Source organism: Acanthochromis polyacanthus, chromosome 22, assembly GCF_021347895.1.
Source record: "Acanthochromis polyacanthus isolate Apoly-LR-REF ecotype Palm Island chromosome 22, KAUST_Apoly_ChrSc, whole genome shotgun sequence".
Taxonomy (NCBI): Eukaryota; Metazoa; Chordata; class Actinopteri; family Pomacentridae; genus Acanthochromis; species Acanthochromis polyacanthus.
This window is the reverse complement of record NC_067134.1, coordinates 23,627,203-23,640,718: the sequence shown is the minus strand read 5'-3', so window position 1 is coordinate 23,640,718 and position 13,516 is coordinate 23,627,203. Positions and strand designations below refer to the sequence as shown.

The window sequence follows — 13,516 nt, the reverse complement described above, 5'->3', positions numbered from 1 at the left end:
ATTGTTGTCAACAAGTTAATTGGCTCTCATGAAAAACCATTACGGTTCATTTTCCTTTAAAGACTAAATCATTCAATCAAAAGTAGGAAGGAAAAAGAGGAAAAACATACAAAGCGCTTTCCATACAGACATCCAAATTACCTTGTATGTCAGCATGTATGAGTGCAGTCTACAACTAAATAGCACGCTACAAGTCAAACATCAGTTTCTGTTCAAGGAGAAATGTTACTGCTCGCATGCAGAAGCTGCAGGGAAAATGAGGAAGAAGGGAAAAATAAAAAGACTGTGGCACATTCTTCCACTACTCATTCAGCTTTGCATTGCCCCCCACTGAAGACTATTGGTACTGACGTTCCAGTGGTGTCAGCACAGCAGACGAGCCTTTCACACAATGTGGCAGCTCAGACAGTCATGGGGCACAAAGTGATGGTGGGAAAAACAAACAACTTGGATTTTTATCAGTTCCTCTCCCACTCTGAATAGCCTTTTTTCCCCCTCTCTGTCACATTCTTGCTCTCTCTTCCTTGCCACCAGTCCTCCTCATTTCCTGCTCCTCATCACCTCATTCCATGGTTCAACAGTGTCACCTATGGTGTGCTGGGAGGCATTTCACCTCATCCCATGTGCCAATTTGGATTTGGGCAACGATGCTTGTCTATATATGTAAGCACAGATTTAGGTTTGTTTGTCAGAAGGAGGAGGATTTGTTCTATTCATGTTTTAGTGCCTGCAGGTTTCCTCGCTTGTCAGGCAGTAACCTGTCAGAGCTCCATCAACTTTCCTGGCTTTGTTGGGAAGTTTTTTTCCCCCCTCGCTGTACTTTCTCTCCTCTGTAAAAAGCTGTTTATGTTAGTTGGCTGAGAGCTGCCATGGGCTGCATAAAAATGTCCCTGGACCTTTTCAAATTTACTTCATTATTGCACCGCAGCTTTTTTTTTCCAACGGCGTCGAGCCCAAATACATTCATGCATGAGATCTCTTTGGCTTTAATAGTCCCACTTAGACGGCCGTTTTCACTTGGAGTATTGTCACCACCTCATTTTAAAGAAGAGGCTGGACACTGATTAACAAAAGCAAACATGTTCAAGTGGACACTGGATGAGAAGTGGAATTGTTTCGGGCGGTAAAGTGGATCTTAAATCCTCCAAACTCAGAATGTGAAGACTGAATTGTTATGACCTGCTAGAATTTAACCCAACCTGTCATGTAATTAATGAACAACAGCTTTATCAACTGCTTCAGTGGATGGAGTGGAACTTAAACTTCTCTCTCCGCTGTCTATTCCACGGTTCTCCCACCACACACACTTCAAATACACACAGACAGTCCAGCCAAGAATCAACATTCCACAACAAGGATTTGAAATCCCCCTAATGAAAGTCTTCTGTTTAACCCACTGCACCGCTACATCCTGCTTTTGTCACAGACTTTGTTGCACTTTATGCTCTATTACCTGCCTTGTGATTGGTCAAAATCCCCCATCATGGGCTACAACATCAAAAAACAGAATGTAGAGGAGGGGCATCAAGTGTAGTTTCCACATTTAGATTACAGTCGACTAAAAAGATCAGATGGGATTCTTGCTCATTTGCTGCATTGGTAAATTTTAATGGTGACCCTGGTTTAATGACATATTGCAATATCAACTTTGTCACAGATTTTTGACATTAACTTAAAGTGGTATAAGGAGATTTTTGACCACTAGGTGGCAGTAAAACAAGTTGATAATACAACACTCACATAGCGACACCAAGCTGGAGTGTCAGCAAATAGATGCTATATAATGTGTTTGTTGACTCGCTAATTGCCAACTTGTAGTGGCTTCCTATGGTGCTGCAATAATCAGAAATTTGAGTTCTCAACTTTAAAAAATTGTGTGAATGCCTCTTCAAGTCAGAACAACTAAAAGTTGGAGAGTCTGTGAAATTTTGGTGCATGACTTGCTAAATTGTTATAGAAAGGAAAAACATGGATAGACGAAGGTACTTCGGCTGTTCAAAAGTTTGGGTTCATCCAGACAATTTCAAGTTTTCTATGAAAACTCAAACTCTCATCTTCAGTTAGCCTTTCAACACCATTAGCTAACACAATGTAGCATTAGAACCACAGGAGTGATGGTTGCTGGAAATGTTCCTCTGTACCCCTATGGAGATATTTAATTAAAAATTTCCAGCTAGAATAGTCATTTACCAAATTAACAATGTCTGGACTGTATTTCTGATTCATTTATTGCTATCTTAATTGAAAGCAACTGCTTTCTTTTCAAAAATGACATTTCTGAGTGACCCCAAACTTGTGAATGGTAGAGTAAATGTTTGGTTGATTTTTGCTGGTACAAATTCTCGTTTTCATTTTAATTTGCAAACGAACTGTTAGTTACTGTCCACATAGAGAATGAGGTTAGTTCATAAAGTTGTCTACTAGCAGTAATAATGGAAACAAGTCAGATAAAGCAGCTTCAAAATCAACCAGCTGCTAAGAACGTGTTGTTTAAATGCAATAAAGTACAAGTTGCTGTGGTTTCAACTTCCATGTTACTTCCACATTCTGATTTAAAAGTACATGAAGCTACCAAAAGAAGGACTTTCCAACTTAGGAAATGGGGCCATCCAGTGAGCACATAAATGCTTAAAATATTCTCCCTGCAGTTTACTTATGGTTTTATCAAGTTTTTTTTTTGTTTTCTTTAAACTGTTACTTGATGTAGTAGATGCTAAAAACACTTCAGAGGAAGAGCAAAGTTGACTATAAAATTCGAAATCCCTCACTTATTTAAAACTACTGAAGCTTTCGGGGCTTTAAATTCCATTGTCGTGTTTTTACATACTCTTAAACAACTTCCTCTTGTGTTGTTATTTTATCCAAAATTGTTAAGACATCTGAAAGGTTTGTTGCTCATGGTTAATCTCTCGTATTCAGGAGGGAGCGTTAGGCACATAAACGACGGAGAAGCCTGATTTTGGAGATCTTTGTTTGTCGTCCTCCCACATGTTGAACCAGTTTTCTGTTTGTGGCGTCATCGTATGGTTGTCAGCCTTTGCCTTCGGGCTTTTTGTGGATAATGTAAAAACGTTTGTGGATTAAATACGAATGGTATAGTCTGCTGTTGAGCCTCCTACACAAGTTGAAAACAAAACTGATTCTTCAGCATCAAATTTGCATTAATTTGACTTCATTTCCTCCTGAGATGATGTCCTGAGGAGGAAAAAATGACCAATAGGCCAGAAATAGCATATTATGCTCCTGATTCCTGACAATTCTCCAAGTTTTAGCAGGCTGCCAACAAGTTTCACTGGTAATATAAACACCTTAGGAAGGCTCCTCAGAGTGTTTGTGCGAATGTGTATCAATGTGTCGGACATGTAGATGAAGTTTAAGAGTAAGAGAGAGTGTCTGAGGATTTGTTTTAACAGTTCAGTCAAACACATCCCCATTTCGTTTCATTTGAAGCGTGTGATTGCTGAATCACTTCCATCTTTCCCCACTCATCTTCTGTCATTTATCCTGCCGTATTTGCTTCGTTTCAACATTTTCCCCTTCTTGTTTGGAAGGAAGAGATCAAGGTTGCTCGACTCCTTTTGGTAGTAAATCTCACAAACATTATCCGCGTGCCATCTTTTTCTTCCTATCATCCATTTCCCGGAGCTCATCAGCTCCGCAAATGAATGTTATCTGACCTCAAATACGAGGCAGCAAAAGTGCTTGGACTGCAGAGGGAAAAAGTGAGGAGAGTTTATCTGCTGGATTTTTTTTCTCCCCAGAGGATGAGGCCAAACCATGCATAAAAGAAGGCTGGATAGAAAAGATATTCTCAGTGCAGTAGTCCTCTCAGATGAGCACAAGCTTTAATCTCAGCAAACAGTGACATCTGCTGAAAATGCCACACTGTGGGGATAAGAGTGGATTTCTTTCCTGCCTCAGAAATGCAGGCCTTTGACTCAGGAAACATTGTCTTAGTGTCATTGCCACTGTTATGCTTTTTCAATGTTTGACTGCTATTAATAGGAGCATTGTTTGTAGTATTCATCTGCATGCCAAGCGTGATCAGTGTGATAATCTGTAGATGGTGAACATTCAAATTCAGCACATTGTTCAGTTCTCATTGTTGCAGCAATAGTTTGTGCCAGGCTTATCTATATCATTCCCTTTATGCAGCATTTTCTTCTACATAGACTGATCTAATTTCCCTCAGGGGTTTGTGTACTTTCCAAGTTTCTTCTGCAATTATTCAGCCGTTCCTAAAACCAACCGACGGTTTATAAACAGCCCTCCGGCTAAATGAAGAAGGAGAAAAGACAACACAACTTGCATGCAGCAGTTCGTTTTTTACTTCGAATCAGAGGCTCAAAGGTAATTTTTAAGCAACTGAGATATCAGCTACACTTGCTTAGCAGTTTACTGGTGTATTTATCACACAAAATTTTGATATTTTCGAGCACTTTTTAAATGAATGCAACAGCAACAAAGCAGGCTGTCTAACCGCACTATTCATTTACGCAACTTTATGATGTGCATTTTTGAAGGATTGCATTGGAAAGTTAATGAACAAAACTTTTCTAAGAGTTAGTAAGAGGGAGAAGACATTTAGCTCACATGACATTTTTTTTTTGTCTTTGTCTCCAGATAGCATGAAATATGATCAATAGCAGCTGGCATGAAAGAATATCTACAACTTCCTTGCGACTTCTATTGATTTTTCTCTCGTAGATGAGCAAAGTTTTGTTTGTTCTTTCTTCTTCTACAAGGTTTTTGAGCAAACAAGTGGTTTTGTTTCAAGTTTCGTCTACACTGTTTAGCTATTTTATTCCACACCGACAACTTAGTCGAAACAAATGTAATTTGCATCGTTGTTTCCCGCAACATTTCAAAAGTTAACTTAAATTTCGCTTGACGTTCATATAAAAAGAAATGGCTGTGAAGGCCGATGACAACCAGGAAGTCTGGCCATAATCACTCCTGGATATTAAATGATAAATGGATGCATTTTTCTCAGAGGCAAGTTTGGTTGTTGACAAGCTTCTGCACTATATTCTAAGTCAAGACTATCCAGTGCCAAAGGGCAAGGCTTCCTAAGGTCAGCTGTCATCTAAGTGAAGTTCTGTCACTTCAACATACGCTACATTCATCTGTATGAGTCTCCAGGAGATACACTGACAGGTTCAGACAGAAATAAAGAGTCAGCTCCTCTGTTGCAGGAACAAATGGACATGAGCCCTAATAACCAAGTGACTACAGCTGCTACTGCTGCGACATGTCAAAAATAACACTCCTATTTGCCACACTGGGGTGGAATGTTGAAAAATAGCATTAAAATGCTTTGAACACGAGCTAGAAATGACTCTTCCAGTTCACATTTAATGACAGTTTCAAATGAACTCCTTTCTGTAGGGAATAAACAAGCTAGTTTTCAGTGGGCTACTGCACAAGCATAGCCAAACCGAAAGTGTCAGCAGCAATAAGAATCATGAAAGGGCATATGAAGGTCAACAGAATGCCTCTAATGTGGCTGAAAGAAAAGCCAGAAGCAATTTTAGAAAAATGGCATGTTTGGTTGTCATTTTCCATTTTTTCTGGGTCGCACGGCAATATTCCTTTGATACTAATCCTTGTTTGCCAGTCAGTTAAAGCTGGTGTTAGTGGTGAATGATGACATATACGGTCAGAGTTTGAAGATCTGGAATCTTACATCTGCAACCCTCAGAATCCCAAGTTGTTTGTAGTTTCTTTGTTACTCCTGTTGCATTTTTTTTTTTGTAATACAAAGTCCTGTACTTCAATGGAAACAGCATGGCCATGGATAGAAGTAAAGGAAACTCAATTTTGCTACAATTCATAAAAAAGAAAAGTTACATTTCATTGATTATTTATTCTATGAAAAAAAGCAAAGAGGTGTTAACAATAATGGGAAATGGAGGCTATAAATATGAGATTTTTAAAAAAACTTTCCCTGATTTTTTGTCACTTGTCTGTTGGTCTCAGCTGACTCACTTATGGCTTCTTGGTTGCACTGAGGAGCGCCAAATTTTTTTGTTTTTGACAGAATGTGGTTGGAGTAAATGATTTTTAAATGAGACATGTGGACTGAAGTCATTTTAAGCTCATATTTGGTTAATTTTTGGATAATTAGTTCAGGAACCATCAGAAAGTTCATCTTTGGCATCCAGTTTTGAGGTTCGAAGAGTTAATAGATTTGTTGCTATGTGTAAAAATATCATGTCTGGCACTGCATTGTTGTTGTGTATCTGTATATAATTATTCCACTGAAAAGCAGCACCAATTATCACATCCTTGCTATTCTGACAAGGTCAACAATGAAAAGATTTGCGTCTTTTGTTCGCTGATAGGCGCCGCAGTCACACCCTCGCTTTATTATTCCATATTCTGCTCTATAAACTGTTGTCTGAGGAGGATTTGAATGTCAATCATCAGTAAAAGTTTCACAGCCAGAGTGTTGATTATAAAAAGCTAAAGAAATGCACCAGACTTTGTTAATTATTCTTTGTTTGTGTGTTTTTTTTTGAAGATATCAATTTTCCTTTCATCAGTTTTCATACAAAGTTAGAAAAAAAGCACTTAACACTTTGCCATTCTTGAAGTCTGCCCAGTGGTCTGCTTCATTGAGATATAAGCCCTCCCAAGAAAGCAGTGAGAAGTAAGCTGTTTCACTCCATTTAATCACAAATCCCTGTGCTTTTCTTTCCCTTCTCCCCCGCCTCTCTCTGTGCTTGTCCCCCGTCTATCTCCAGACAGCTGAGCGGCTCTTCTGGATTTCGCTGACGCTGCGCCTGGTCCCGCCTGGCCTTTTCTGAGCAGGATGGACACTCTGGAGTCAGAGCTGACCTGCCCAATCTGCCTGGAGCTCTTTGAAGACCCGCTGCTGCTCCCCTGCGCCCACAGCCTGTGCTTCGGCTGCGCCCATCGCATCCTCGTCTCCCACTGCACCACCAACGAATCCGTTCAGAGCATCGGCGCCTTCCAGTGCCCTACCTGTAGATATGTCATTTCCCTGAGTCCGGAGCGTGGACTCGAAGGACTCAAGAGAAACGTGACCTTGCAGAACATTATCGATAGAGTTCAGCGGGCCTCATCTTCCGCCGGGCTGCCTCTACCGCTACCTGCCCCCCACAGTGGGCCCAACTCCCCCGGAGAGGAAGGGAGCAACCGGTTGGCGCTGGTCCCCGTCAGCGCCGCCATGTCCAGTCCTGGCACGCCTCCAGAGCCGGTCCAGTGCCAGTTCTGCGAGCAGGACCCGCCTCAGGACGCCGTTAAGACATGTGTGACGTGCGAGGTGTCGTACTGCGAGGAATGCCTCAGAGCGACTCACCCGAACAAGAAGCCGTTCACCGGGCACCGACTCATCGAGCCGATGCCCGACTCCCACCTCAGGGGGCTCCAGTGCCTGGAGCACGAGGAGGAGAAGGTGAACATGTACTGTGTCACTGATGATCAGCTGATCTGCTCATTATGCAAACTGGTTGGAAGGCACAGGGACCACCAAGTGGCAGCACTGAGCGACCGCTATGAAAAACTCAGGGTAAGCACAGAAGAAGATCTACTACTTTTTTTCCTTTTGTCCTTTGTACTTTAATCAAGTGTATTTGCATTAGAAATCACGTGCATTTCAAAAGATATTTGGCTAATTTTAAAGAAAGATAAGGTTAGACACCTTCTATTCTTTATCTTACACATATAATGAATTTTCAACTTTTAATTCCATTCCGCTGTGAAGTATGAAATTTCCTATTATCCTTACCCAGGTATCTAATTCGATTATCAAGTGCGATTTTATCATCTCATGCTGACTTATTATCTCTCCTGAATAATTAAGCAATTAGCATAATCACTGCACCATGCCAGTGTGCCAGGAGGGTATTCAAAGGCAGGCACGCCGAGTGAATATGGGGAGTGTCATTAGTGACGAGGCATGGTGTCTTCAATGAGGTTGCAGGTTAACGAGCTCCAATTGCCTGCCGGCTGTAGGTGTGCTTAATTGAGCGTGGCTATTAGAGCGCACTGGTAATGACCACAGACACAGTGTGAGTGTGTCTGTGTGTGTGTGAATGTTACAGCAGAGATGAAACAGAAATAAATGTGACAGTCCAGATGTGCTCTTACATTAGCTGGATAATCTGCAGTTCAACTGTATAAGGGCTTTTTATGAGAGACACTCGAGTGATTTACACGTGTTGGGGTGCGTTAGATTTACTGCAAAAAAACTGATAAAAATAAAGGAGCATTGCGTAGAACATTGTATAACAACATCCTAACTCCCAAGTATGGGTCAAACTCTCAGAGTGTTGCTCAAACTCCCGAATCTCTGAATATGCAAAGTTTAATTACTGGACACAAGGTCTATACAGCTTCACATACAGTTACACTTTTGCAGTTGGATTTTGGATTCTGGTTCTGTTGTTTTTCTTTTAATGCCACAAATTCCACTGGTAAGTTCACCCCATCTGATCAGGGCCAAGAGAAACTTTGCTTTCAGCAGATGAATCTGCCCTCTGCTGTGAAATTCTGAATATGAGATTCTGCTGTCCAGACAAGGTCAAACATCCACATGCACGGTTTGTAACACAGACTTTCTATGATACAAGTTTCATCCCCAAGTACAGTACAAGCTTACATTTTTAAAGAATCCTTAAAATTAATGTCAAACCTGCAGGACAGCCATTGTAAGTTGCCTGGCACAGAGTAGTGTGAACTTTTACAAGTCTTTGTGCCACCTACAGTACCGTTTGAAAGTTTGGGGTCACTTAGAAATGTCCTTATTTTTGAAAGAAGGCTAATTGATGATTAGAAAACCCTTGTGCGGTTATGCTAGCACATGAACAAAAGTGTGGTTTTCATGAAAAAACATGAAATTGTCTGGATGACCCCAAACTTTTGAACTTTAGTGCATGTAACTTCTAATGTGGAGCAATTTCATCATTTAAATCGAGCACTTTTGCTGGTTAACCAACTAAAAACACGCTGATTATAGCCTACATTAGCAACACGTCATAGATTTTCTCCTAGAACAATAAGTGAGAAAATACACCTGACTTTTCTGAAGAGTCATTTACCCTGGGAACATTTTCCAAAAGTGTTTATTTAGCCTTGCTAAGAGCCCTGAAATGAAATGCCACGGTGCGACTCCTATGAGAAACAGGTTTTTCCATTTTGAACACATATTAAAGTGTGAAGTAGTTTGCAATCTGCCCTCAGAGACGGGGCATGCCTTCAGCGAGATATTGGAAAAAACTGAAGCAAAATCGGTGATTAGAATTATTCGTTTTCAGAGTCTTGCAGGATTTCCATTCTCCTGTTTGTATTTTTAAACTTGTTCCGTCTTCATTGCCGGGCTTTATCATCACAGTTGATGTGTCTCATCAGCAAATTTAAGCAGAGACAAAAAGTATCAGGAAAGCTACAGGCCGGTGCATCGTCTAATTATCATGATTCTCTCCCTCCGTTCATCCGGGGAAAGACAGCACAGGTCAGTGCACCCAGCAGTTATTATACAAGCTCATTATCGGCTAGATCACACCAGAAAAAACAAAGAAGAAGCAGATTTTTCTGTGCTCTGAAAATACACAAGAAGGCTTTTAAGATGCATTATTGCAGGCATAACGTGTCATATCGAGGATGTATGTTTGTGTACTACATGTGTATTCCCATGCCTGAAGAAATATCTAAAGGTTGCATGAGAGACTCCATGTGAGGAGCACAGGTGGAAGTAATGTGGGATCCACCCTCTCTTTAACTCTGTTTGAATTACAGTTAACTGCCTCAGGGCTTCATGCACACACTCAACCATGGTGGCTTGTACTGCCGAACACAGGAAATGTCTTTGAAATGAAGAAGCTAGGGACTGACAACCTTGGGAGCCTGGGAAGATGAATTCAGAGGAAAATAATAGCTTTATGATACTACAGTGCATCTGATTCACGATTAGAATTGTGTGGGGTTTTTTTCCACCATCTTTCCCTCTCATTAACTCTTATTGTACCAATACATTTAAAATACAACAAGTATAGACCGGGGTTGTCTGGCTATTCAAGGAAAAAACTTGTTAAATGTTTATAATATCGTCTCAAAACCTTAGAAGTTTTGCAATTAAATGTAATTACATATCTCGTCAAGCAAAAATAGACATTAGAGTCATTGAAGGACTTTTGAAGTCTATGGGATATATCTTGCATATATTTTTGTTAAAAATAAAAAAAAACAAAAAACAAATGTTTTTTTTTTATGTTCCTCATGATCATGTATTTCATGTTTAGTATGGAAACAATCATGTATTATTGAAAAATGACTGGATATCATTAAAATGTCAACTAAATCACCATCCACACCCATTACAAACAGTGTGTTAAATCCAAATCACAAACGGCTCCACATTTTGTATATCGGTTTTGTCGTTTCGTGTTTCGTTTTTCTCATTTTGTATCACATTTTTGTTGTCTCATAAGTATAGACTGAGAAATTTAAAAAAACCTTGAATTAACATGTGTAATAATGCAAGGGGAAAATAGTTGCGCTACTTAGATACATTGTATTAGTGTGAGCAGAACACATACATTTCAGCCAATTTCAGCCAAAAGTACCTGGATTTTTGCTTCTTGATCACAGCTAAGCCACTATAATGACTTTTAAGCTGCAGCTGAGTGCAGACTTCAATCTCACTTTTATTTTTGAAAGAACCTGTAGAAGGAAAACTGTGTCCTTTTGGCAAATTTTGATGACAAATTAGGATTTTAAGCTGCGATTTCGTTCATTTTCTAAACCGCTTTTAAAAAAATGAATATCTGACAAATTAAAATGTGATAAATGGCATCATTTTAGCATTTTTTTTGTAAAGATATGTCTGCCGAAAGGTTTTTGGGTATCAGAGGGTGAACGTGAACAGCAGTACAAGCCACATTAGTTCTTAAAAGCCTATCTCCCTGTCATTTATCAATTTCTGTTCAGTAATTCCTAGTAACAAGTTCTTGTTTTACACTTACATGGTGCAAAATTACCTCGGAACTGGGGACACAATACTTTCCTATTTTTAAAAAGCCATAAAAAACTGGAATGATGGAATAAAGCACCTGTGAGATGTGACTAAACCTGTGGGGTCTGACAGCTGATAGGATTAATGTGAAGCAAGCAAAGACAAGTATGTATTCTGACATTTACTTTTGACAGGACTTTGTGGTTAGGTGAAGTTCTTGATGCTCCTCTTCATATCTAATCCTCCTGCTGTTAAACCTGAGTCAGTGCTGTGAGGAAGCTGGTAGCAGATGGGAAAAACAAAGCACGTATGACCGCTTCATTAACTCCTGAGTTACTCTCGCACAGCCAGGCATGCACGTCTGAACACACACACACAAGCAACAATTCTTCCCTAATCCGGTGGTAGACACACGCAGCACTTCCTTTCTCACGCTGAACTCATGCGACTTTTCGGCTAAAAGTTAGAGAAGGGGGCGACCACCTGTTTCGTCCTCACATCAGCCAGCTGGCACGTTAGTTTGATACCAACTACGGGTTAAAACTGTGTTAGCCCAGAGATGACCTCCACAGACCCCAGGCACAGCATTAAAGAAGGATACTGGGGAAAAAAAATGCTTTTCACTGTAATTTATTTTAAAAAATGTACTCTTGTTGTATCGATTTTTTTCTATTTTGTTCAATTATGGATAATATCTAGTAAAGTCACAAAATAAGTATTAATTTACATGGTAACTGTAAAACAAATAAGCAACAAATAACAGTTCAGAACTACAGATAATATTCAGAAAAAAACAAAGTTATATTTTTTAATAAATGGTAATTTGTTCTTTTTCCTCATTTGACAGCAGAATAATCTATATTTGTTTTTACTGTATTTGCATCAGGAAAGATAATTATTTTAACAGATATTTGCTGTTATTCTGACAGTCTTTTGCCATTTTTGGTCAAATAATTGTGCATATAAAGGACTGAAAAACTATGAATAATGTTTTAAACTGTTATTTTTGTGGAAGTCCAATTATTATGTCGTACAATCACACACAAAAAATATTTAATTACAATTAAAACACACAAACAACAAATCGACCCAAACTGCAAATACTGTACACATAAAAAAATTGATTGTATTAAGAAAATTTTAAAAATGCATCTAAAAAATATGTATATATTCGTTTTAAGCAAGATTTGACCCAAAAAAAGTATGCCATTGTTTAATGTATTTAAATCTGGGAAATATTGTTACGTAACAGATAGTTTAAAATAGATAATATTTAACAAAATCTGAGAATTCATTTACATGTTGACTGTACAGAAAGAAAAATATTTAAAAGGGGCTGAAGCTGTTTGTAATGTCCATATCTTAAATATTAAATTTACAAATACTAATTTATTCTCTCACAGTATGTGACTGTAAAACTATGCAATTTTATTTTATTTAAATCAGTTGAAAGTATTTTTATTTCTGAAATATTGAAATATCGCTGCTATATTTATTTTTTTACAGTTCTTAAATGTGACACTATTCCGTTTAAAATTTAAAATAAATTTGTTACATTTTATTTTATTTATTTATTTATTTATTTTGTATTTTTGCTGTTGGATGTTTGCTGTTTCTTTTTCAATATTTTATTTTCTTATTATTTTTTGCAGTGCATGTATTATGCACCTTATTAGATTGGTCTTAAGTCAACAAAATAAACTGACTATTTCATATGACTCCATATAAAACAACAAGGGCTGCTGGTGTGACTGTTTAGGGAGTCTGCAGTGTTTTTTGGCTGTTAATTATAATTTTAATTACAGGGTGAAAAGTCCTATTAAGAAGGATATTAAACACCATCAGTAAAGTTGAAGGCAGATTATTCTAAACCACTATTTTTTTTCTTCAGATCACTGATTTGTTTTGCTGTATTTTAAATCACAGCGAGGCTTTAAATATATCTCAGCCTCAGGACAAATTCTGTTCTGATGCTGCTGAGTGCTTTACACATCAATTCAGTTTAATTCATTCCAGAAAACACTTTTCCCTCTCTTCTTTAATTTAACATGCGTGTGATGGCATTTTTTAAGAGACATCCCATAAAGCAAACAAATCTTGACGGAAGCATTAGTGTCATTTTGATTACGGTTCTCTAACACAAGTACTTTCAGACAAAAGTCTGACAGTACTTTGCTGAGTTGGGTTGAAGTTTTAAGAAAAAGACAAAGTTTCGTGCCAAAAAACATAAAAATTAATTGACGTCTATGCTAATCACCATGGAAACCGCCATGCTGCATTCATACCAAACAGCATATTTGATCTTTAATTCATGAAGACGGGAGACTTTTGCGTGATCTTCTCGAACACATTAGTAAGGTACTTCAAATAGTTAAAGCCTGAACTACTTAAGATGTTACAGGCAGTCTTATTTTTCACAGATATGTTTTTTTTCTTCTCTTTCATTCTGGAGTCTGACAAGTTGAAACTGTTTTGGTCGTATTTTCTGGAACATTTCATGCATATCACTATTTGCCCTGATCTGCTGGAATTTGAGAT

The 13,516-nt window shown here is 38.6% G+C and overlaps 1 protein-coding gene across 3 annotated transcripts in view; it reads left to right on the top strand.

The window, feature by feature from the left end:
* Positions 1–13,516, top strand: part of LOC110951322 (E3 ubiquitin-protein ligase Midline-1-like) — a 75,429-nt gene that overhangs the window by 35,484 nt on the left and 26,429 nt on the right. For all 3 annotated transcript variants that reach the window (XM_022194306.2, XM_022194305.2, XM_051942391.1), the window contains exon 2: positions 6,747–7,534. In XM_022194306.2, the coding sequence (XP_022049998.1) occupies positions 6,815–7,534 (720 nt within the window). In that variant the 5' untranslated portion in view covers positions 6,747–6,814. The remainder of the gene's footprint in view (positions 1–6,746; positions 7,535–13,516) is intronic.